This window comes from Lineus longissimus, chromosome 3 (assembly GCF_910592395.1).
Source record: "Lineus longissimus chromosome 3, tnLinLong1.2, whole genome shotgun sequence".
NCBI lineage: Eukaryota > Metazoa > Nemertea > Pilidiophora > Heteronemertea > Lineidae > Lineus > Lineus longissimus.
Window position 1 is genome coordinate 17,593,424 of NC_088310.1, and position 27,229 is coordinate 17,620,652.

Sequence of the window (27,229 nt, forward strand, 5' to 3'; positions counted from 1 at the left end):
ACATCCCTGCTTGAACATCACTTATGGTGAATCTTTGTACACACGTGCCCTGATGTGAACTTACAAACATATCAAAGGCACCCCCAAGTTGAAACATTTGACAAGACCACTGTTCATTGGTTTGCTGAAATGCAGCGCTATTCCTCAGTACTTGACTGTGCCTGTCCAAATCATTGCACAGTGAATAACGCTGTTTTCACTGCCCTATCCAGGCGATTGTCACTCTCCAATTCCATTCTACCCGCAGGTGAGAAATCTGCCAAGCATTTTATATCAATTTTGTTCCATCTGGGGAGCAATAGCTTGCGCCTAATGATCAGTGTCCTATTTATCTTGAGGCGGATTACAATGGGGTGATCCGGTGGAACGAAATTCTTCCACATGAACTATTTCTGGTCGCAGGGGACTGAGAATTTTTCATGTCTAAATAATAGGTTTCTTCAGTGTAATTGGAGGAGCATCTAATGTACATCTATGCATATTGCTATCGTCATTTTTGACCGACCTGGTGATGAAAATTTGTCATTCAAATATAGCAGTCGACTGTGTCGCGATGTTGTTCTTGAATGGGAATTCCTCAGGAAATGTCTCAAAACTATCATTGGATAAAAGGCACTTGAAGGTTTAAGATTATTAACTTGGACATTCTGGACCTGTTCAATCCAAGTCCAATGCAAAATGGATCTAGAATCTAAAGAGTTATTTTGTAAAAGTACAGGGAGCTATTGATGAATTGGCTTTGCCCTCATCGGAGACATCTCCTGATAGATGGGACAGCTCCTCCTCTGGGATGACATGAGTTATGTCATTGATAAATGACTCTTTTATTGGTATGATTCTTACTCACTATTGCAACAGAATTCCAGAAATCAACCAAGATGTGATCATGATATCGCAAATGTGACTCGCTCTACCAAAACTAGGCGCTTGTCGCATCTGAACTTGACAGGTTGATACGGACTTGTTGTTCATTTCCCTATTGTAGACCTTTTGTGAAATCTATTACAAACTGATTTGGTCACATTTCACAAAAGGTCTACAATAGGGAAATGATCAACAAGTCCGTATCAACCTGTCAAGTTCAGATGCGACAAGCGCCTAGTTTTGGTAGAGCGGGTCACAAATGTGGTCAGATATCAAACCCACCAAGCAAAACAGAATGTGACTTAATACTATTTTAAAAAAATTGTAATTGAATTTAAATGCAATTTGAGTGATAGATCAACAGCTCTAACTTGATCGCTGAATGGCAGAGAGCTGCTGATGAGTGACAATATATGACTCATCCAAGAAGCTTACTAAAGCATAATACCATCATGCATGAGGCCGATGCGGTATGAGAACCACTACAGATGGTGCTCAAGGAGTGAATGTCAGGCTATACCCAATCCCATGTGTTTGCAGCTGCAGTATTGAAGGGAAGCAATGCTTGATTGGTTGAATCTTTCTAAATAGATCTCAATAAATTGATCCTCTTTATTAAGAATTTTGACTTTATCTGCATTCTGTTTTAATCGCATGAAGGATCATTCTTTTGACCCCATTAAAATCTCATCCATCAGGATGAACAATTCCTTCATTACTTCCATACCCTTCATCATCGAGCTCAGATTATTCTTTTAATACATTTATTTTGCATCCTGAAACAACCTTCATGTCTGCTTCTTGTAATTATGTTCATTTGTCATAGAAGTTTTCCTTGAAAAGGTAAATTAGATATAAGCGCTACAGTTTTCTCTTGATTTGTTAATGACAGCAACAAGCTATTTTCGTGCAGTTGATGATGTAATGTATCCAATGACGTCTCCAAATTGTTGTCTAAAGCCCGCAGCACACTAGCTGCCAACTTCGGCGTTCACAGGCGTTTTTTGCCGCAAGAGTTCTGAACGCCTGAAAAATCCCTAGTCACTACGAACGGCATCGGCGAATGCGACTTGCCGCCACTTGCCGCAACTTGCCGCAACTAAATGCCAAATATCTAACATGTTTGATTTTTGACGCGTGTCACCGCGTTTGAACGCAAGAAGAAGCCAGGTGTGCTACGGATTGCCGCCTGAATTGGCGTCGGCGGCGAGGCTTTGGCCAATCAGTATGCGTCTTGATGTCACATGATTTCAAAATGGCAGCCTAAAGTGGCGGAAAAGACGCTACTGGACGCCGATTCTGGGCATGTGTGCTCTGACCGGGATCTACTGGCCGCCAACTTTGTCGCCAAAGTTGGCGGCTGGTGTGCTGCGGGCTTAACAGCTGCTCCTTGTAGAAAAACCATATTGTGTCCGATGATGTTTCCAAACTGTTATCGATCCAGAGGATTGCTAATGACCTTGTGTCATAACCTAGGTGACACTGGGCTACGGTTATTGCGGAACGTTAAATGGTTATTGGGTAACGTTTAACAGTTATTGGGGAACGTAAAACAGTTATGGGGTAACGTTTATTGTGGAGCATTGCCTCATGCATTCATTGGCCTACCAAGCTGATGATATTTATAATATTTTTCAAAACGCTTATAATGTCATTGTTATTTCTCCTAATAGGTTTGGACCTGATACATTGCATATAGGCAGTTTCAATATGTGCGATGTATTTCCATGTAGTTTCTTTTTCAGGATTATCAAGATGTGTGTAACTTAAAAGAAAAAAGGGTTCCAGCTCTCTTTTTAGAGCATTCATGGGACTGTATAATATGAGGTTCAGCGCAAGTCTGCAAGCCGCTTGATGTCTTTACATATTTGTATTCAAAAACCGCTATTTCAAGACTTCTGTGTCTGCTTCTATCAATAACCATACTTATCACGTTTTAAATGTTTCTCTCTCCAGGTCCAGACTCTCCCTTTCTCGTCCAGGAGAAGTTTAGTCGGTCATTCCTCGCCAAGAAGAACGGCGTGGCGCTCCTCAACTGCGTGTACCAGAACGCTGCCAGCATAGAATGGAGGTTTGGGGGTGCTCCGCTCAGGAACAGCTCAAGGTAATGAGAAAAAAAAACATTTCAAATACATTTCAGTGGCTAGTGATGGGTCATCTTAACCTCAAGTCTTTGAACTGTTGCATGCTTATTTAAAATTAGTTTTGAAAATAATGAGGTGATGGAAAACACAAAGGGCCCCGCCCTGCTTATGCCGTGTTTGTACTCGAAGTCATAAATAATACAATGGGGCCAAATTGCAAGTGTGTGTGTGCTCCCTTGCAAATAGTCCGTAATCTACTGTCAAATATCAAGCCAGGGAACCTGTTTTTGCAGACTAGAGCCTGGTTGTGTAATTGCTGTCACCACTATCAGTGGCGGCCATGTTCAGTTGTAGAAAAAAACCATGCAGACAGTGTCTCGTGTTTTAAAATTGACAAAGCCCGGCATGGTAGAGCGCAGCGGCACAAGCTTTGTCCAGGAGACGACCAAATATCACATCACCATCATCAGAGGTTACTTATTCAGAAGTCTGGTGGCCGTGCAACCCGACCACCTCCCAAAAGAATGACAGCTTTCACGGGTCGATTGATAGTGAGCAGGCGACGACATGATTTTCATTTGCCTCTGGCAGTTTGCTGCTATAAGTGGTCTGTGAAGTGGCGATTAAATCCACTGTAGAATAAGACGTAGCCTAACCGTGGTCGGCTAGAGGATACACGTTGGCCTGTTCACGGTGTGCAACTACTCGAGTGGAAGGTGCATGAATACGTTGTTAGGAGGCGAGTTAATCTGGTGACTTGTTTTGCTGCTATGCAGAAGTGTCGTATTCGACATCAAAGAGTATGGCATTTATTATGAAATTCGAGAGCGATGTTTGATAAAAATATCAGTATTCGGTGTCCTAGGTTGAGTGATGTGAAGTTTCTGGAAAACATAACAAGTATAGTCTTGGCCAAATTCAAGTGTTGTACAATTTTAAGAGTTTTTTAAAAGAGAAACTGGTTGCCAGGGTATTTTAAATTGAAAATGCAAACCACTGTGGGGAAGAAATTTACTTCAACGAAGGTTCCAATTTGTTACCTGTCACAGCAAAACCAGGCGCATGTCGCACAGAAGATGAGCCTAAATGACACCAGGAGATAATGGAAGAGAAATTGATGTGCTCATATTTCACAAAAGGCAGACAACAGAGAAATGAACAAACAGTCCGTCTCAACCTGGCAAGCTCCCAGCGACATGCGCCAGGTTTTGCTGTGACGGGTCACATTTGAGTTTTGTCACTTCCATGAAGGAAATCCCTTCTGCTCTGAGCCGTTTCTTTGGCAATCATATCTATCTTGCCTTGATTTAGTCCCTTGGTCGTACATAATATGATTGAATTGGCTGATTGTGTTACGTGCTGTTCACTCTGCCTGAGGGCGCATATCCGAGTTGGTTTTAACTTACATAGACAAGATTGATTTATTCGTTCAAATGAGCAGTCACACCATGGTAGTCATTATTGTTATCATATTTCCATTGAAGTTTTGCATGATAGCCGCAACGAAATCGTTAAATTCGTATCGATCAAAAGGGAATATGTTCGTTTTGTTAGCACACATGATGCTCATTCAAAACATGAATATGTCATTAAAAAAGTCCACTTGGTTGGGTTTTTGTGGTGTGATGAGTCAACAGGCAAGATTTCTACTTTGATAACTGTACTGCTCAGCTCATTAAAGGGAGGCTATAGGCAGTAGCCAGGTGGTCCAGAGGGTACGGCAAACAGCTGACAGGTGTCTTGGCTATCACATTTCATTGGCACTATGCTTGTACCGGTGATATTTTGATCACTATGTCAAGTCATACCCAGATCTGTTCATATTAGTCACATCAAGTATGGACACCATTCGGAGCCTCCAGCTCCAACCCGTTTTCCCTTTAAAGGGACAATATAGGCAGCAGCTAGGCAGGCAAGGTAAAGTTACACAAAAGTGCCAATAGGGGTCTCTCACATCTCACTGTAGGTCGAAAGGATTCACGCTTAGTACGAGGAATATATTTAGTGCTGAGACTGACATGACCAAGGGCCTTACTGTGTATACTAGTCACTTGAAGATGGCCAAATTAGCCCCTCTCCTTCTGCGTATCGTCCCCCTTTAAGTCAGTGATGGTGGTTTCTCACCAAAATGTGAAAAAGGATTTTAGCTTAATCCTCATCTCTCTTCCTGACTGCCATCCCCCAAAAACACTGTCAGTGGCTTCTAAGAGTGACACGGCTTCATGTCGTGGCTTTGTGAACACCTGTTCCCCTTCCGATCCCTGCTGTTTTCCGTGGCGAGCCTATCGCAGGTGGAGAGTAATTGGCGTGTCCTCCGCGGTAGCACACGCACCTCTTATGATAATGAGCTGAGGAGCAGGGAAAGCATGGTCACTGTGATCGATTGGAAATTAGTCCCGTCGAGTTCCAAGTGTTGTGGCAATTGTTTCTGCACAGTCGAAAGTTTCAGCCTAGACAATCTGACTAGGTCATATCTGCTGACTTGAGAAGGAAATCAAAAGAGTCTTTCATACATAATCTACAACACTAAACTGATATAATCCATAAGCAGCAATGAGCCTGCCTGTGGCATCCGGACATAACCAGTGGTTTTCAATATACTCCACCAGTTGATATTTCTGAGGTAGGAGTACAAAAAGCCTGATCTCAGGATGTTCGTATGGGAGGTTCCTTGCACTGCAAAGATGAACCTTGTCATTATAGTAACATAAAAGGCTATTGTTAACGTAATTGTCACATCACACACCCCATTCACTTTTAATTCCAATGCAAGTTAACAAAGTTTCCTATTCAATTGTCGCAGCAGACTGTAATGAGATTGTTGTGATCAGATCAGACCAGAGCAAACCTTTGTTATCTCTTTGATTGGATTTCATGATTGATTTTCAGTATTTATACCAGAATGATATATCTCACCAAAACTCTGCTAGGCATCATTTCAGCTTCTGTATTTCTGTTTTCCAGGATAACCGTCTTCAGTAACGGTTCGCTTCAGATCCGACAAGTCCGTAACAAGGATGCTGGGAGCTACACATGTACTGCGACACGACCTAACGGCATAGGACAGGCATTCACATCAGAACTCCTTATGGCCAGTAAGTCATTTTCCCAATATGTGTCTTTGTTTTCCAGTTCCCAGTCCCCAAGCAAAGACATTGTACATGCCCAATATTTTGAAATGGAGTTGGGGACATACCTGATAGCAAATATTGATTAGTGATAAAATTGCGGTTCCATGCCGCTCACGTACTCAAGCAGGAAAACACATATTCATCATAATTTGTCGAGCAGAACCTCACTGATAGGTTTGTTGTGTTTATGACCTCTTTAAATCACTAACAGTCTGCAGCCCTTGAGCCGAGTACCATTCCTGCTGGATTGGCAAAGGACAGGTGCTGCCCTCTGTTGTAGCTTGTAGCAACTGATGACATTTACTGACGCTAAGTTCCTGTCAGGTGCAGGCGTTGTATTCGGTATAGAAATTCTTGAAATCGCTGAAAATATTGAGTTGAGTGTTTTAGAAAGTCTGTCTGGACAGGTTCGCGTACTGGCGATCACTGTGCCACATATACAAGTGCTCGCAGCTAGCTCACTACGCCAGGTATACAAGTGCTCACAGCGGGCATGGGGTATTGTTTGCACACTCCCCAGTGGTGCCCCCCAGGTATCCGAGATCTTGTTGCCTCACAATTAAGCAGACTGGAGAAACGCTTTGAACTCATTCTTCACCTTGGTTGTTTTCTACGGGTCATTTTCAGTCGAGAATTCCAAGCTTATTCCCAGGTGTGCCTCAGAAACTCAGGATGGGGCATTAGCATTAGATTGTTCATTTCACTCTGTCCTAATTATATATCAAAAGAACGATATACTTTTTATTGTCACATGCACTTAGGTATGTGTCTCCTTAATAGGGTGGTGAGGGGGTACATGTTTTTGGGCACTGATTTCAACTTGAACCCTCAACTGGTGTGAAGCAGCCTGCTCCAGCACAGAGACTTCTTAATCCGGGCCCCATGTTAGGAACTATTTTAAGAAACATCCATTCGGAGCTGGGGAAAAGTTTTTTTTCTCTTTTCTCATTCATCATTGATCAGTTTGATTATGATTCACCAACAACTAATGATAATTAGTGCTGTCCGTCATGGAAGAGTGATAGATATCATTCGGCTTTGCTCATTTAAAAGGATGGATCATAATTCAAATGCACTTAAAAAGACATCAAATTTCAATTTGGCTTGCATGATTGAGTTGCAGTTTTTATCTGGGGGAGGAATCTGTTTGTAATGTTAACCCCTGGTAAAATTTTATATCTATAGCCAGTTCCAACCCTAGTTTCTCAGGTATTGTCCTTTTGGCATCGTACATTTGCCTCCATACAATTGAAATGATCTCAATTCTGTCAGCCATTTTGAAAGGCAGTGATTCCCCGAACTCAATTCAAAGTCACATGCACCGCTGCCGTGAGACTGATGCACAAAGGCAACACAAAGAACACATATGATCCCCCAGCACAAAAAATCAAATCGTCTTACCGATCTTTTCATATGCTGATGTCGCAAAAAGCGTACCTCAGATGGCGTTGATGTAATTAAGCACTTGATAAGCCTGATCATTGGATCAAAGTGTAAACGTGGAAATGACGCGCGAGGATTACCTGACTGATCAAATTTACACCACTTAGCGCGATTAACCCTTCATTGCCTATGCAGAGTGTGGGATTATGTGGTGTTTGATTGTAGTTTTCATCCCAAATTGTTCCAAAGAGGACATAGTTACATCCAGATGGTTGGGTTACAATCGATCACTTTAATCCATTTTGAACGAATGAGATTTCAATTCATTTGTCAACATGTCATAGCGTATCTCTACGTCAACAGAAGGAGATTTGCATCGACTCAGCAAGGATGCTGATCAGCTTGAATAGATAATAGGCCCATCCACAAAATATTTTGTGTCCGATGTAACCAACTCATCCAGAAACATCAGGGTCGGTCAGGTAGACAGTCCAAAAACTTTTGTCAACAATAAAACATGACTTCTTTAAGATCCAAGTAAGACCCATCATAAATGAAAAAAAGGTTTTCCAAGTTATTTTCTGCCTCAGATCCTTTGGCGGTACTCACTTTGGGTCAGACGGTCACATCAAACAAACTGTTTTTGAGGACTGCCTAGGGTGTTGTCTGTATCAGCCATATGAGAGCACACAACTTTGATTTGATATAAAGGAACAAAGGAGTAAAAGCTGGTGGGGTGTGCGTCAAATCACTTCTCATCACTTAATTTATTGTCTGTTTGTCTCCGTTTCTCACAGACGATGTCTGTTTTTGGTGTCATTACATTGATTACTAAATGGGATGTCACGCACCCAGTTGGCAGTTATTGCTTTAAAAAATATTCTGATCGTATTTGATCATACCAAGATAGCGTGTGCGTGATGTGTATAAATTTCTTTCATTGATTTGATAAACTAATCTCCAATTACTTAGTTGTTGCGATTGTGTGTGGTTGTTTGAAGCTAGTAGCAGGAAGAAGAGATGTCCCAGTAGTTGGGGGGGGGGGGGGGTCAGACAACATTGAAAAAAGCGTTTGTGTCAGATGTATTGAAAGTGTGTGAGTAATGTGCGGGTGAACTAAATTCATCGCTGAAAATAATGGAAGCCAAATTTCAAAAGAGTGTGAACTAAATTCATCACTGAAAATAATGGAAGACAAATTTCAAAAGAGCATTTGTCAAGTTACGGCTGTGGAAAACCACTTTTTCCCGAAATAAATGAAGGATTCTATAAACCATATAACGTGCCTGAAAACTAACATAATGCTACACCTATAAACATGATAGATTCGAGAAGACTTGTAAAGCAGCTTAGAGATGAAAGTGTTATGGAGGAGAGGACTGATTTACAGCGCATAAATCCCCAAAATGCGATGGCAATCCCCAGTTGATGAAATTATTATTGGGAGATGACCAATTTACGGGTATATTTAGTGTTTAAGTGGAGTATCTATCAAACAGTTTCCCCTTTGCCATAAAAACTTCGTCAACATGTCTGCAAGGAATCTGACATTGATGGTGTGCATATGTTTTTTGCAGGTAAACATTTCACTCCTATTGACAGCATGATATTAATGATCCCACATCGAATGAGTTTTTTTTCCAGCACGGGATTATGTTCTGAATTTAACTCTTGAGCCATGGTTTGGTCGATGTATCCTGTACAGTATGTCTAAAGCGCAGAGCAAATGAGCGATTTAGATAATAATTGCTGGTATATGCGACAAAAGAATCTCTTGTCTGCAGGTAAAATGGGTAATTGCTGTGTTCGATTTTGATTCACAGTCAGTGCGACCTGCAATGACTGCTGCAAACAAGTGATTATCGTCACATGTGATTTAAATTGCAAGTCGCAGCGATGTTAATTGTTCATCTGTGGGGCGCATGAGTGCTCCAATCAATGTTATACGTACAGTATAGCGAGCTGAATGACTGAAATCTCAGGAATTCTGATGACCACTCCTGATTTATTGTGATAAGCAAAAAGCCAGGGTTGCCTTGTAAAGTACAAACCTGGATAAAAAGTCGTGGTCATACTTATTTTTCCAGAAATTAATCAATTGGTTGTGATGTGTACTTATGATGAGGAGATGTGACTAATACAGGAACGATATCATCTGTAACTAGTTGGTTAGAGACTTCGATGTTATCAGCGGTTATTAATGCTCTGTCGTGTTCAATAAGTATTATATGCATCTCAGGAAGGTTGTTGTTGGGTTATTTCATTACAGCACCATTCTAGGACATTATTTGGAGCCCGGGTGTCATGTGATCAGGTTATATGAGACTTTCATATAAATAAATGACCAAGTGCCTTTATTTTTGTGAAATTTGCCACCTAGGTTCGAAGCATGAAACTAAAATTTGCAAGTTTAATCAAGGTATTGGTTTCGGCACTAGAAGATCAACCAAGTTATGGTAATTGGGTTACACGGAATCGTAAAAGGATTATTTTCATGAACATTAAGATAAAGCTCTGCGAAATTTTATGGTTACAGTAACCAACAGTGAATTAAAGTGAATCAACCAAGTTAATGTTGAAAGCAGCTTTGAATCAGAACAGTATGTAGCTTATGAAGAAGTTTGTTATTGTGTGTTTCAAAATGACCTTGTAAACCTCAAAACCTAAGTCATTGTGGGCTCTCGGCAGTACAGACCCTATCCCAATGTCAGACATGAGCTCAACCACACCTTGATACTCTAAACTTGGCCAGAGATTGTAGAAAGAAAGTTACCGGTCTTTGGCAATGCCTTGCCAAAAGGCTCAGCTTAGTCACTCCAGAGAGCTTTGTCTTCAGTTGCTACTGTATCCACTCTAGTGTAATGTTACTCAACTACTTTTCCAAACTATTTGATAAAGACTCCTCTTTACACGTGAGTCTGCCCTGTTGAATCCTCCTTACCAAATGGAAGAAACCCAGATTGCATCATGATTATGTCTGCCCCTGATAATTGGGCCAAAACCTTCTGTTGAGCGTAAAGGGGACATTGGCCAAGTGAAATATTCAGGGAACCATGATTCACTTTTTCTCTTCATCCCGGTGTTACAGATTCTTCAAGTTTTCTTTCCCTTATTTCACATACTTCGTAGACCTTTGTATGCTGAATAACTTAGTTTTTGCCCCTGATCTTGTTCCAGGTCTAAGTGACTTCACCAACTCCAACTTTGAGCCAAGGCTACAAACGAATCAACCCCTTGTCTTCCCCGTTGGCAGCAACTTTGAGGTGCGCTGTATCCTCCCAAAAGGAATACCCAACCCGTCATACAGGTAGGTTCTCGTTTAAATTTCGTCATGTCCACAGAACTAAGAATTTGATCTTTGAACGCTTAGAAGAAGAGTTTCCCCGAGATATCGACTCTGAATGCTTTCAGTCAACCAACGCAAACTATGTGGGCTGGAAGTCACCCTTGGCTTGTAATCTCTGTTTGACAGCAAGTTAGTTTAGAAAAATCGAAAGAAGGTTTGATAATCCATCTGTACACTGTCAAATATGCATTCTGTGATATTTCTGTGATGAAATTATTTTAGCTTTTGCAATATGAATGGCGTTTCGTAGCTCAGAAAGACCTTTCTGTTTCGGTCTATGCCACTGTAGCTGATAATGGCCTCTTCAACGTGCGTTGTGTTGGTGATAACAATGAAATCTTTCATTCATCCAGTGCTGCAACCATTGGGAAGACGACATTGAACTTGTTCAGTTACGATCAACCTAAAAATTGGAAAAAAGATTCTCATCAACCTAAAAATGCGCTAACATTAAAGTGGTTCTTCTAGACGATGGATTCCACCATCTTATTCTACACCATCATGTTGCCTTTACCCAAGGGTGCAGTAGTGAAGATGTCTTACGTGGGTGTAACATGCTATGTGGGTGTAACATGCTATTTTCCGACTGAATGCAAATGCAAACGAAATATTGTTTTCTGTCTGCCGATTGTTTATTTTATATCAAAATGGTGACAATATTGCAGCGTAGAAACTCGGTCTGTACAAATGATGTTACTCCTTTATTCTTAATGCCACCAAGACCAGTCAAGACCAAGCAGGTCCCCGCAACGGATTTTTACGTTCGTGTTGACAGTAGCAGCAGTCTTTCTAAGAAGTTTCTTGCTTGTGAGATGGTTATTGGTAGGTCTACATCAATTGCAATCAAGAATGCAATGAAAGCAGACAAGGTATCAATAAGCCAACTGACCGAGTGTCTCCAGAATTTCCTGTTGAGACCTGTTGAGACCTGATATGTCACTCTTGGAAGAATCTGGAGGGCATTTTCCTGGTGACCTGGTCAATTCGATGATCAGCTTCCAATACTTGACTTTATCACAGTGTTTACTATTGTGATCTTGTAGATGTTGGTAACCAGGGTTATATTTGGTTCAACCTTTGTCATGTCTCTTTTAAAACTTGTGAACCAGACACCGACTGACATCTGTGACCTGTCACAGCAAAACGAGCTTACCAGGAGATAATGGAAGAAATTGGTGTGCTCATATTTCACAAATGGGAAACCACAGTGAAATGAACTTCCTGTCTGTCTCAACCTGCCAAGCTCCGAGCGACATGCGTCTGGTTTTGCTGGACGGTCACATTTGTCTCCATCCTAGCAATGTCAGCCACAAGTCCATGACTCCGCACCCGAGAAGTAGCTGATTAGAGTCCTGTTGTATCATTTGTCAGAGGTCGAGTCATTTTCTGTTGTATACAACAGTGACAGGTCAAACATTCGCTGATTGAGCCATTCCCGTCAAAGGAGCTTCTTATAACGAGCACCTTTGATGATGGATTGATTAGTAAGTGACTGGTGATCAGGGAGTAATGAATGGCACTCCATTCATATGCCTCGCCTCATGTTTCATCTATAAGGACAATTAGTTCTCTTCGTCAACAGGTGAGTGGAGATCATGCCAGGTTGGGTGATAGGAGGGGGTATTACTGCCTTTCCGGACTGACAAGGTGTCCTGTCGATTACCATTGATGGTTTTTCCTTGATCTCCATAAATTGTGGTCTGGTTTGAAAGGAGACAGATCAGAGTCAGATGTTGGAGTAGTGCAGTTGAAACATCAGCACTTGTAACCTTTAGGCCCTTGGTTCAATGCTCAGCCCTGATATACCCATGTAATAAAGAGGCCGATTCACTTCGACAGTGTAGGCTTCCTCCTGGGTCTCTGGTTTCCTCCTACTTCACATTACAAATCGCCCAATATTCTTGATAGAGAAAATAATCTTCTAGCAGATACTCAGCTGTCTACTCAACGTTAAGACTGATCTCAATTGTGGCATTGATTGCTCTGTCAGTTACGTATGATGTCTGCAACTTCTCTGCTCGATCAACATTTCTAGAATGCCAATGCCAATCTTTGTCGTCTATGATGTTTCTCTTACATCGTTGGCCTTTGTCAGTAAGAAGTATTGGCGCTGTTGACACCACTTGAATGCAGCTGAAGGTTGCCTTCATTGTTGTAACATATCACTGCAAGGATCCCTAGGGTCGATGAAGCGATGATTATGATGTCGTCAAAGAGATTCATCATGATTATGATGGTGATTGTTACATAGCTGATTCATCACTATCAATATCATTTCCTTTGTTAAGGATGACTAAAAGAGATGTCTAGTTTCTGTTTGACAGGTAATTGCCGTGGGAAAGTGGCCTATTTTCCTTTTCTTATCAACCATTTACTGTTAACACGAAGATCAGTGCCAATCAAAGCAAGTTTCTTGTGGCATGTTACATGAAATAGATATTTCCACTAGCTGAGAAATAAATATACGTGTTCTTGGTTGGTCTGGTAATCTTAATACGCACATGTCTACCAGCTGAAGACTGCAGTTTCATCGTCCGGCTTTGTCACCCCAACGGTAACACTACAGGTCTCACCAGGACCTTCAGAGGAAGTGTTAATCTAGCGTTGGAGGACATGATCACCAACCACTGGAAAAGTCCACTCATTAATCAAGGCTGGAGATGTCTGTCATTGGAGGTCACTGTCAACATGTCCCTGGACCATGAGAGCTCTTACATGGATGTTCAGGATGAACTAGCCGAAAGGAACTGACCAGATGATATAAGATCAAACGATGTTCTCCTTGAATTTTCGTCAGACTCGATAACAGAAGAGTAGACTTCAACTGACTTCTTGCCTTTGTCAATAAATCCTCAAAGTGCATATGATGTCATATAGTCCAAGTTACCAAATGGACACCGATTGTATTAGTAAATTTACCAACGAATGCACTATTTGGCTGTTTTTCTTGTGATGTACACATTTTACCAGATACTATCTAGGGCAGGCTGCTCAGAAAGGTCTTAAAGATGGATGGAACGATGGAATTTAGAGATTAGAAATGGTGCAGCAGTGGCTGACTTTCAGGAATTGTGCATGCCATGTGGCAGAATGAAAACTTTGAAAGTTCCCTCGCTCGAGGAAACCTACATTGTCTCTTAGGGTTCCCTCTCTTTCACATAAGATCAGGAAATTGAACCCAGAAATTCAGGTGACAACTGATGTGAGGATTAAGAATATCGAATGTTGAGAAGAAACTGTTCTGAAACTTGTTTACAAGCACACCTCTCTGGCAACTATACAAATAACTGATTTGATGATAAGAATAGGGGAATGCAAATCACAAATGGCTTCCGAGGAAATGAGACAGATCGTATCAATTTCTATGAATGGTTAACTTGAGGCAATGGATGTTACTGGACAAAAGGCAAACATTTCTCTGATGTATTCTTTGTCTCGCAGTTTGAAAGAGTAAGCTATATTAGTGGGAGGCTGATTGTGCACAATGTCAATAATTGCTTGCAAATCATCAGAATCTGATTTTATTCGTCAACATAAAATGCTGGAAAAAGTGTTTGCGATCTGTTTGGTGATGAAAAAGGTTGTTGCCTGTCGGGCATTTTATGTCGTTCATACTCTACCCAGGTCAGACTTTTGCATATGTACTCATATCGGATCTACCCGAGGAATTATTTAACTAATTACATTAGAAAAATAACCAGCCAGTTCACAAGGCTACGTCCAGGCGGCGCCCCTGTACAGCCCATCAACCGTGCAAGCCGCCATATTGCCAGTACTTTTTCCTCGGCGCCTTGTACCACAAGCTCCGAGTTTCTGTTGCTGTTTGCGTCGAATTCTCCGCGACAGTATCGAGAAGGATCCTCCCCCGGACGTCCGTTTGGAGCTGCCGATCTCAGGAAGCGGGTGAGACCATTCCTTTACCCATCTTTCCCTGATTTCGCCACTTTAGAACGCTTTTTCTTCGCCGTTCTCCCAAAAATTTTCTCGCTCCAGGCTCCGGTCACGTGACCAAATAAATCTAAGTTTTTCTTATCGTTCACTTCTTTTGTGTGGCCTCTCAAGATGCTGGCTCTGCCGCTCTTGTTAGCGTCTTTCTTGTCATTATTGGGCTTTCCAGCCCTCTTATTGGGCCTGTTACCCTTCTGGGTATTCAGGTGCCCGGGTGCCGGTGTATCGGGGATTATTAGTCCCCGTCCCGGTTCGTCCCCGGCTCGCCAGTCCGCCCCGTCGGACTCTGCGACTGCGGTTTCGTCCGCTGCCGGGACGCTGCCTTCTGCTTCTCCGGCCCCTCGGCCGTCGAAGAAGCAGAAGCCGACCCGGAGAGGCCCCAGAAAGTCTGGTGTGGCCTCTTCTAAGTCCCCCTCCGCTGTTTCTTCTCAGCGGGGGCGAGGCCCCCGGAGCTCTGGCGCCGTTTCGGCGCCCGACTCCGGGGCTCGGGCCGGGCACCCTCCATTCGGAGGTGTGCCCCCCGAGTTTTCTACTAGGTTGAGCGCCGGTGACCCCCTCATCGGGGCGCCCCCTAGGGAGATTGGCTCCTCCCCCCTTTCACAGGGGGACGTAGTGAGCGGGACTCTGGACGCTTTGCGTCCCGATCCCCTGGGCGTCGAGCATACCCCGCTGGAGGCAGACCTCCTGATTCAGGAACTCCTCCGGCTACCGGCCGTGGAGTCCTTAGTTACATCTAAGCCCCCACCTGGCCGGGTTTCCTCCGCCCTCCCCCGTCGGGACCCCCCTGCTGCGGCATTGGGTCGTCCCCCGTCCTCCTCCGGGTTGGATGTGCCTCCGGCAGTGTCTTCGGTTGTGACTGTGTCTTCAGATTACACCGTCACATCTGACCGCTCTGAGGCGACGGGGCGTATCCCATCGGGTTATGAGGCCTGGCAGGCGGCTCACCCCAGTTTCCGTCCCCTTCTGGGGACGTCGACCGCCTCCCCGTGGGTTACTGCAGACGGCATTCTGTCAGTTTCTTAGCGATGGTAATCGGAATAGATATCATATCCATGGTTTATCAGTTGATATTTTCCAAAGTTGGGGATGACGCATCTCACTGGGGTAAAAGTCATTGCTGCTGTTAATGAAGTTTTCATAAGATCCGAACTTTTCATGTCATGTAAAAACAACGATGGAAGTTTTGGGCCTGCAAGGAAAGCCGTCAAAGCCTTCCATCCTTCCATAAAGACAGAAGGGCGTCTTCAGTGTGCTTTTCTAAGGATTGCCTGCTTCATTTCCTGAGCTTTATCACTAAATGTAATCTCTTTTGTAGAATCCAAGCTAGAAATAGAAATAAACACTTTAAAAGCAGTCTCGTGTGTCATGTTGGTTGTATTACCTGGTGCGACTTCTTTTTCCCTGACTTTGCCCACGAGCGAGTATCATACCAATGTTAGAAACCTTTCAACACCTTTTTCCTTTTGCCTTTACCATTTGTTTGGAGTTCTCACATGCCCTCGAACTATCTACAATATGGAAGAATAAACATGAACATCCTTGATTGACACTTCAAACATGTTCGCCAATCTTGCCAGTGGCAAAATGGTGTGTTATTTGTGCCACAAAACTGTATGGTGTTTGGAGTTTCTTGCTATGGCCCATGTGGTGGGAGATAGCTAAAAGCATTCTGTCTGAAGCTCATGTTGTGTCTATTTGTGGTATAATCTTCTGTCTAGCAAAACAATTGCCAAGGGTAATGAATGAATCATTTTATCCTGCAGATCCATGTTTAGACATTGCTGATAGCATAAGGTTAACCCTGAACAACTTTCAAATCATTAAATTTGAGGATTATCTGATACTCATTCGATTTTAGAAGATATTCTTGCCCCATTTTAAGTTGACAACACTCAAATGTTGAAATTGAGTTATCAAAACTTGTAAAAATGTAGAGGCCTCCTGCATCTTCAAAGAAATAAACCATCATATCTACCTAGTGGTATCTCTACTAGCAACCCCTAAGACATCTCATGATGGTTCTTCTTGTTCCTCTCTTTTATTGGGGATGCTCTAAAAGCTTTAAGAATTCAAAGCCCAAACATTGCAGAACTTTTAAGGTTCCGCTTGACCCTGAGGCCATTCAGTTACTGACTGGTCCATTTTGATATTAGGTTTGGAGTCTTTCACCAAGACTTGAAGATTAATGCCGTGGTCACACTGGGGTTTTAACACGAATTGAATTCGAATTGAAACGTTGATACGTATTGGGGCGTCACACTCAATTCGGTTCATACCGATCTCAATCCGCTTTAACCAACATGGTTCTTAAACCGAATTGAATGCGAATCAGCTAATCCGAATCAACGAAACCGTATTGAGATTTCAAGTGTGACGCGCTTGATACGAATTAATAATTTCGATCGCACTGTGCATGCGCCCGGCGCACTTCCTCTTCCGTTAATTCTCCGCGCCAAACTTCTATCAATTCAATTGATTGTGCTAGTCTTGTAGGATGTGCTGAAGTGAATGCCTGGTAAATGGTAGAGTTATGATCTGCCAAACACAATATGAAGATGTTTTTAGAATAATTTTTTCATGCAATTTTGAATAGATTTATTTTTGTACGGAGTAAAGTTGATCTTATCAGAGGTTTGATTGTTTGTTACGCCACAGAGACCAAAGATTGAATGGTGAATGGCCTAGGAATGTATGCTGAATGAAACTGTTCTTGTATTATTTTATGTATGTATGTACATGTACTAGAATTTGCTTCTTGCAGGATCTGCAGATTGAAATTGAATGCTTGATGTTAGTATACGCATTGAGTGTAGCGCGTTTTAAACCGATTTGAATGCGTATTCGGGTCAGTGTGACGCGACCGTTCTGAAACTGGATTAACCAATTCGTATTCCGGAGAGCGCTCTACGGAATTCGGTTTCAATTCGCATCCAGTGTGAACACACCATTAGTATACCCTCAAGCTATGAGAGTTAAAATATTGTGGTGGAGTTGATTGACTGGTATCCATTAGTTGACTAAAAGCAACCCACAGTGTCAGGCTGTGGGTGAACCAACCTAAGCAACCAGGCTGTAGAAGCCTTCAAAAGGCTGATACCCAAAGGTTTTCCCTGTAGGTGTCGCTGGTACCTCTGTTTCTGGTGCTGCAGGGCTTCATGATAGTTTGTCATTTGACTCTGTAGCGGTAATATTGATGGTTGTTTTTTTGCATTTGTAAGGCCTGTCTGAGAGAATGTTAATTGGATTTCAGCAGTTTTGTATGTCTTCCTCTTGAAATATTTCTGGTGGTTATACACAGCATCTTTTTCTCTTGCTGATACTGCAGGTTTGTCTTCAAGTGTTGAAAGTCCTCATCACTTTCTGAAGATAGTCCATGCCCTGGTTGTTGCTCTAAATGTCAATGGGGTCTATCCGCTTCCCTTGATTTGACATTTAAAGGTTTGTTGACAAATCTTGTCCAAAGTATATACACTGGTGTTCATTTCTTTCCTCAAACAAAGGAACCTTGTTCTGGCTAATGGCGGCCAAATGACAAGCGATGAATATTGAAAGAGGAGGTTAAGCAACAGAGATCAGTCATCAGATTCGAAAATTATATATCCAGGCTCCGGATTTGCCATACAGTTGATATGGATGTCTCATTTCCCCTTAATAGGCCATTGTTCCCTTGAGGTGGAGGACTAGCTCATTCAGAAGACATTTGCTTTCCTTCTCTAATCAGAGTTGCTTTGGTGGTAGAAAATGTCAAACATGCAAAGCCAGGAAGCGGAGGGTGTTGCTTTCAAGTCACTATCATGTGATTTTCTTTGGCAAATATTTACGGGTAGGCCATCCAGTACTGCCCTCCATTTGACAAGAGGGGTTCACTCACTCATTCTTCAGTGATCCTTGTCTAAGGATAACATGCCAAATTTTACTGCTGAAGAATACCTGTGCCAGAGTTGGATGTTGTACACCAGGAAGGGTTGGTTTGCTTATTTGGGAACAAGCAATGCCCTCCTATTCCCTTGTAATTCTCACAACATCTCTCCAAGTCAGTAACTGTTCTGCTCACCCAACTTCTTCAGTATCTTTCTTGAAATCTATTGTGTATTGGACTGCAAGCGCAAACTACTGCCGCCTGCCGGTAATAAATATCTTGAATTGAATGAAGATCCACCCGGAGCAGAATTTTAGACAGGTTCTTGACAAGTCTAGTACCATGCTGCAAGATAGGTAGAATGTGGCTCAAATGTCTAAAAGCTTTCTTCATAAAAAAATCTGCTGCCTTCTCTTAGACATGACCTACCGGAAGGCCTATTCCAGCCACTTGGGAGCAACCTTTACACTTGAGGGCAAGGCTAGTTGTTAGTACTTCATGCCAGAATAACACGCACACTCTAGGCTGATACATAAGAAATAAACTGACAAACAAACAAGTTATATCCAACTTTGATGTTGGTCAGGATGGAAACCAGAATAAACTTGCAGGGGAAAACATGCCAATAATCTCTGATAAGGTGTAAACACACTAGGGTGAGGGGAGAGATAGGAAATTATGATAGAATATTATGATAGAAAAGTCCAGACACCAGATTTACAATCTCCACAATCATCACTCTTAAAAAAGTGAACATCAATATCGCTTGCTTAAATATCGTATATATTTTTGGTTACATGAAAACATACAAAAAGATGAGTGGAGTGGGGAGGTCGGCAATGTTTTAAAAGAGTAGCCTACTATCGTTTTGATATCAGGAACAGTTAAACTGCTGATATCAGCCAGGTTTGAATGATTCACCCAGACTGTAGTCATCATTCAATATAACAGTCAATGTGACTCTAGTGGCTTTGGCAAATATCATAAAGGTGATTTCCGGATGCACTTGCCGTCTGTCAGATTTATGATTTTCATCAGCAAGTATTAGAGATCCTGATTCATGTATTTGATAAAAAGAAAGACATATTAGTTTATACAATGCATAATTGCAAATCTGTGCTCTGTGATGACAAACAGGTTGTTTTAAGGAATTGTACGCACTCTGTATCTGTCACCAGGGAGGCTCTTAAATCCTTTCAGGGAATAAGTGCTCACTTTGCCTTCTTGATTACGTCACAAATGGACCAATGTCATTCTTCTTCTTTGATGTCGACAGTCTAGTTCAATCAAAAGTGCAATACCATCATCTCTCAGAGCTTGGCTGTCCAGTCCACATTGTCTGGCCAAACCTGGTTCCTCTGGGCGGTATGGTGGTGGAATGTCACTCAGAGGGCCAATAGAGTCAAAGTTGATGCCCGACTTTTTATATTTGATGTGTTTAAAAAATGTGTTTAAAACAAATCATGTTAAAGAATCTGACGCATTCTGTCTGGTAAAGTGTATCAGGAGCCCCTCGGGTTGGTCACTCCTTCTTTAAAATATTTCATCAACATGACCATGTAAAATTATTTCAATGAAATTCATCCCGATGGAATTTCCTATGGAATTGTCCTAATTCGATTTAAAATCTTGCGCACATTATCAGAGGAAGATATCAAGAAATTAACACAACAATGCCAACTTTATTTGTGGAAGGAGAACTTCACAGGGAAGGCATTGTCTTTCGATCAGAGGTGGAATCACTTGTGTCACTTCCCAAGATAACCATCATGTGGCAGCAGCTATGGTGATTTCAGTGTTAGTGTTGGGTCTACTGTTTCTTTCCTTCTAAAAAAAGATAAAAAAACAGCATTAGTTTATACATGATCATGTGTGATCGTATGGTATGATCTATCATAATATTTAAAGAATTATCAAGGGAGGTCTTCAGCCAATTTGATGGGCTATGTGAAACAGACTATTCTATTCATCTCAACATTGTTAAAATACCCATTGGAAAAAATGTTGCAAATACGGAGTGTTCGTTCCCCTTTATGGCATCCATGTTGCTCGAAATAACCAGGCCTGTCACTCTGAGACAAGACCACAATTGATTTTTTAAGCCTTTTAGCAGTTAAATTGTCAATGTTTGACCGCGACGCATCAAAGAATGCGTCAAGAAGTGAAACTGAAATTCGGATATGATATACGGGTTAGTCTTGCGAGTAACTGGTGCGATTTAAATTGGTGATTGACCACGGAAATTTTTTTATAATCGACAAATTAGACAGACTTTGATATTTCCACTCTTTTCAGCCAACTGGCAGGAAAAACTCAAAACACGCCCCCTATTACCCAATCAGCAAAATTCGAAATTAATTTTTTCATCAAATAATTTCTTTATATCTGTAGACTTGCCACAACAAATATTTTTTCAATACCTCTCCAAATATGTACTTGAGAGTAAAAAACATGCACTCGTCTAATAGATAGGCCTCGACCCTCCAACCTATGAATATTCATTAGTGGTCTTGTCTCCTCTGTCAAGATGGCCACCAGGGCAGCCATCTTCAATTTGATTTCCTAAGTTATTGTGAGAAAAGCTGAAGATATCTTGATAAAAATGCAATCCATACAATCATACAAGACACTGAGACAAACCTCGTGCCTAGGTTGAAGCAGGTTGTGCTCCCGGGAACCAGTTTAACCTGGCTATTGGATACTGAGCATGTGCGAGTTGGGCGCCCGTGTTCTCGGAACGAAAACGCCAAGTTTAATCTCTCTTTCTCGTGTCTCGGGTGATTTCTCAAGTATACCGTGTGCTTTATCAGCCAGAAATAACCCCTTATCTTGTATCCTGTTCTCTGCTGACTGCCAATGGATATCTTGTATACCACAACACCTCATAACCATTAGGCCTACTGATTCAGAAAACAATCATCAGTTCTTCTGGATCTTGTTGTAGCTTTCCAAACTCGATATTGAAAAAGCGACCTTCTCGTCTTGATATTTATTGAAGTAAAATTGCCGGAAGAGGCCAAATTTACATAAGATAGACAGACAACCAATAAGGAACGAGCACTGCCTTAGCAATAAAATAAGCTTTCCGCTATATCTTGCTACAAAATATAGCGATGTTATCTATTTTATTGCCATTACTATTTTGAATGTCGCTTCGGATTAATCTTCTCAATTAAAAGTGGTGATTTATTGGCAGAATTGAATGATGTCAAAGCGGCCAGGATCACCTTATGGCAGATTGGTGTACATTTATTTCACGTTGTGTGACCCCCCTTGACGAATGAACAGTGTTGATGGAAATCTTCTCTGCGACTGAATTGATCCGATGGACTTGTGACAACGTCTGTCAGGTTTTTTTTGAATCATCTTGTTTTAAATTGAAGTTCAACTGTGAGCACACATGCAATCACTCGGTTTGAAAGCTTTATTTGTTTGGTGTGAATGCTATAAAGGTTGTTTTTTTTCTGAAGCTGTATCAAGGATGCATTTTTCAGAGAATGTAAGTCTATATGTGATGTAGTACATTGATACAGGTTGCTAATGATGGCTATCATATAAGGAAAGAATGAAATCAGTACAGAAATATCAAGTTGCCTTGACCTTGATGTATTGGTTACACATTTAAAGGTGATTTCCTCTGAAAATAATGAGTGTTCAAATAGTGTTGACAGAAATGGCACAGAGACACATCAGTATTGCTTTCAGCATGGTACCTCAGGTCGAGCCTCAACTCAGGTGGATTTCAGCGTCAGTTTTCGATAAATGATTTGGCTAATTTCTGTACACCCGCCCCCCTGATATTAGATATGTGTCAATTATTCAGCCATAGCTGAAAGCCCAAAGCTAGAGGTAAAATAATTAATAGTTTGAAATTTTAGCTTAGGTTATCCTCCACTGTAGTATAACAGTGTAGGTCAAATTTCAAGACCATTCCTCTCATTTCAGCCAACCGCCATATTCTTGTAGTTTGGTTCAAAACTATATCCCTAATATTATTTCCATTTCATTTGGAGAGGGCTGGGATTGAATACAGGACTTGCGGCTTTCATTCAAGGGCCTTTGACTTGGTGGCACTGCTGAAAAATCATGTGTTCAGGTCAAATAAACTGCCAATTTCCTGACTAATCAAGTATTTCGTGATGTTACGAGTGATGTCAGTGACGTCATGCCTTGATCCTGATGTGTCCTGATGATGTCAAGCAACACTTGTTTTGACATATAATCAAGAGTTAATTGGACCTGAAAATGGGTTTTTCCTGCACTCTGAGCGCTCATATCTGCCCTTGAACAAAGGTGACAAGTTCTATATTTCTTGCATGTAAATATCATCATTCGACATCACCTTCCACCCAGGATGGGTTGTATATTTTGACATTAACCCATGCAGTGCATTTCGTAACTGATATTGGCGGGATGTTTGTGTATGCTGAATACCGTGAGATCAAAGCATTCCCTGCTAGGTATCAATAGCCATATCATTGGAAGGAGGAAAAAATTTATAGAAAAAAGTACCAGGATGCTGATAACCTGACAGGTCCTATTACAAGCACTGGAACGTAATTGCACACTGCCCTGAGGTGAATCTTCAACTAATACTGTTGTGTAGGATATGTTTTCCCTTTAAATCTGCTATTTGTGAGGATGTGCTGTTTCAACTAATACTGTTGTGTAGGACATGTTTTCCCTTTAAATCTGCTATTTGTGAGGATGTGCTGTTTCAACTAATACTGTTGTGTAGGACATGTTTTCCCTTTAAAACTGCTATTTGCGAAGATGTGCTCTATCCCTATCATCTGGAGTGGACAGTGATTGCACTGCAGTTGGGTGTTGGTTGACGGAGTCACTGTCGCAGCAGATTGAAAGTTTAATTTTCAATTCTTACCAGTCACAAGGTAGTAAAAACAATTGCCTTTGACAAAGGACTATCTGTAACCATATCTTGATTGGTGTACTCGCTCCTCACTATGTGGCAGCACGGAGTGGTCTGGCAAATTAGTATTTTGGAGCAGAACGAAGAAAGTTTCTTTACAACATAATATTCATCATCATCATCATCATCATCATCATCATCATCATCATTTAGGCATTATGGCCCAGAATTGGGCCTTTGCCTCGAGGTTTTTTGTTGGTGCATGGGTCGTTGCAACGGAGACCCAAAAAATAAAAATAAAAATAGAAATAATTTATTGACTTTAGTCATATGTTGTCACGAATAACAAAAAACGGTCCTATTCCTATTGGACTTCTTAATAGGAAATTATGAAGAGAGCAGATATTTCTACCGCATCCGTAACATTTTCTAACTTAGGTTGTCTTTTATAAACAAGGTCTAAAGCTTTCTTTTATTTGTGTCTTTCCAGGTGGGAAGATCCACTGGGTGTGACGATACCTGGACAAGGACGCATCGTGGTCGAGGATACCAAACTCAAGGTGACCAGCGCCCAGTCGTCTGACTCTGGTAACTACACCTGCGTGGCCAGCAACCTCTCTGGGGAGAAGAATGGCGTCGTTTGGATTGTCGTATCAGGTGTGTAACCTCATAATAGTTCATCCCCTTCCTTTACAAATACCAAAACCCGTGATAGTATAATCGAATCTGCTAGGAGGCACAGTCGCTCATGCACCATTCTTGGGCTTATGAAGAGGGCGGGTATAATTCCAGAAAAACAACTGACAATGAGAAATGACCGCAGCGAAACCATCCACAATTACGTCTGGGAGCTCGCAAGCGTAATTTTGACATAATTTCCTGACTCTATTAGCTTGTACCACTTGACATCATTTACATTATCAGCAGTTGGTGTTGTCGTTTTGTTATCTGCACAGGCCTCGTCAAGGTACTTGCGCCATCTGCAGGGATCAAAGTCTGCTACTCCGTTAATCTTTACCAAAAGATGACAATGTTGTCTCGAAGAGATCGAGGTCACAGTTTGATTCTAACAGCAGTGACAGCACTGAACAATCCTATCACTGAATTTAGAGGAGATTTTGAAAGCGTTTCAAGAAAGAATAAAAAATATCCGAAACTTGTTCTTCTTTGCATTCAGCTGTAATTCAATCAAATATGTATTCCTTTCTGGTTAAAAATGTGTTGTATTCTAGATGACGTTGGTTCCGACCACTATTGATAGCTGGGAAGTAAACGATAATCTTATCTTTCCAGTGAAACCCACCATTACTCAGGGACCATCTGCTGTCACTGTGCTCGAGGGTAAAACAGCCCAGATGAACTGTAAGGTGCTCGGCACACCATATCCAGTGTCTCGTATTATATGGCTTAACAACAATTCACCTCTTGAGGTAAGTGACATGCAGGCAATTACTTCAAAGTCATCAGAACCCGAAAGTTGGAGGCCACATGAACAAATAGTGGCAATTGAAGCAAATGGTGGCAATTGAAGCAAATGGTGGCAATTGTAGCAAATGGTGGCAATTGAAGCAAATGGTGGCAATTGAAGCAAATGGTGGCAATTGTAGCAAATGGTGGCAATTGTAGCAAATGGTGGCAATTGAAGCAAATGGTGGCAATTGTAGCAAATGGTGGCAATTGAAGCAAATGGTGGCAATTGAAGCAAATGGTGGCAATTGAAGCAAATGGTGGCAATTGGCAAGCGTTTTGTCTGTTCATCAAATCAGCCTGGCAAAATCAGTCAGGCTGATACGTGATAGGTCATATACTAGACATCAGTATTTATAAATTTCAAGGCATTGGGAAACCGTTGATTTCAAGTGAAATTTGCGTTAAAGGAGCTCCCTGTTTATTTACTGGTGACTCTGAAAGATAGAGGTGTAGTAATACGCAATGCCATAGTGCAGTTGTCATGCATTCAGATTTACTGAAACTTGGTATTTATAGTATTTTTAAATCTGTTGACACAATGGCATAGCTGAAATTTATATTCAGGATGTATTTATGCAATTTGAAAATTTCAAATTGAATTACTTATTTCAAATTTTTGACAAATGGTGTATGCCTTTAAGACTGGAATTGGATTGGATTAAAAGGTATGATTCCTATTCAGTCAGGGTTTCACTTAGCAGGACTAATGGTGCTGGTAATGACAAGTAGTTTCAATCTCAAACACTTTACACCATTACACCCCTCCAGAAATGGAAAAATATTCAAAATATTTTGATTACTAAGCTGATCTTCTGTTGCAGCCTCATCCACGGTTCATCATCAACGAGAGAACAGGGGACATAACGATACACAATGTTCACCTGAACGATGAAGGGAACTATGCGTGCCGGGTCAACACCACAGGACACCCGACAATTGAGTCTAGTATGGCCAGGTTGGAAATTACCAGTAAGTACAGACTACTGTGATTTTCATCTCCAGTTGTAGAGTTTTGGCACGAGTCGTTATTTTCCTTTCTTTGATTGGTTCATCGAAATGATGCAAATACTTTGTGTCCCTTTTAAATAACCCTTTATTGACCAACAAGGTGAGGAGCCAACTTAGTTTCCATGAAACCTTGTATCAAGCTCAGACCATCACAATGACTGGCCTGAAAGATGTGGAAATGTAAGATTTGAAGTCGGTCGGTAGTTAGGTATCAGATGATTAATTTCAAGTAATTCATTGAGATACTGATATGTTTCTGTCTTATTCACAGGGAGATTAAAATTCTTACCAAAACCAGTCAACACGAAACTCGAGTTAGGATCACCGGCTAAGATCCACTGCAAGGCTGAGGCTGATGGGAAAAAGCAGCCGGCTGTGAAGTGGTACCGCCACGGCACAGCAGGCCTGCCGCCCCACGTGGAGGACCAGAACGGAACGCTCATCTTCAAATCAGTGGAGGCGACTGACGAGGGTGAATACACTTGTACGGCCCAGAGTGAGACCCAGGGAACCATCAATGCTACCATCACAGTTGAAGTTGTTGGTAAGTTGGATTTTCTTCAAAATAGGACAGTATTTGTAAGTAATGTTCTTCAAAATTGGACAGTGTCTGTCTGTGTTTATCTTCAAGGCTTTTGTGTCAGTTGAAACTCCTGTCACCAGACTGGTGGGGGAACATTACTAGGAGGTCTTACCCAGTAGGCCATACCCAGTTTGCTTGGATGTGGATATCATCTGCAGTATCCTATCAAGTCTAAGGCCATTCTCAATCATGTCAATACAAATTCAGTGAGTCCTCATTTATTTTTTACTCAAATTTTGACCAATGTTGATTTGTTGAGTCGTTCCTTGTTTTCAGTAAAGCCCAAGTTCAAGGTGAAGCCCCATAACACGACGGGCTACGAAGGTTACTCCGTCATGCTGCACTGTGTTGCCATCGGTGACCCGCCACCGACCATCCAGTGGGATAAAAACAGCCAAGTCAATGCCTTCGACATCAGGAGATTCAAGGTGCTGAAGAACGGAACGCTGTACGTGTCTCAGATCTTCATCGAGGACCGTGGACGGTACGGCTGTACGGCCGGCAATAGCGGTGGATTTGAACGAGAGGAGATATTCCTGGAAGTAGCAAGTAAGCAAAGAAACTGTTGGATAATAACTTGACTCTAAATCCCGACTGCCAAGTAAAACGAATGGGCCCAATTGGTTCAGTTCGTGACTGGTGCTTTAATAGCTCCAAAAGATGCATGCTCGTCTCTGTAGGGA

The 27,229-nt window shown here is 41.7% G+C and overlaps 1 protein-coding gene across 4 annotated transcripts in view; it reads left to right on the forward strand.

The window, feature by feature from the left end:
- Positions 1-27,229, forward strand: part of LOC135484056 (inactive tyrosine-protein kinase 7-like) — a 103,009-nt gene that overhangs the window by 70,159 nt on the left and 5,621 nt on the right. For all 4 annotated transcript variants that reach the window (XM_064765138.1, XM_064765141.1, XM_064765139.1 and 1 more), the window contains exons 5-12: positions 2,821-2,968; positions 5,913-6,043; positions 10,640-10,769; positions 23,976-24,142; positions 24,779-24,915; positions 25,777-25,924; positions 26,235-26,507; positions 26,823-27,095. In XM_064765138.1, the coding sequence (XP_064621208.1) occupies positions 2,821-2,968; positions 5,913-6,043; positions 10,640-10,769; positions 23,976-24,142; positions 24,779-24,915; positions 25,777-25,924; positions 26,235-26,507; positions 26,823-27,095 (1,407 nt within the window). The remainder of the gene's footprint in view (positions 1-2,820; positions 2,969-5,912; positions 6,044-10,639; positions 10,770-23,975; positions 24,143-24,778; positions 24,916-25,776; positions 25,925-26,234; positions 26,508-26,822; positions 27,096-27,229) is intronic.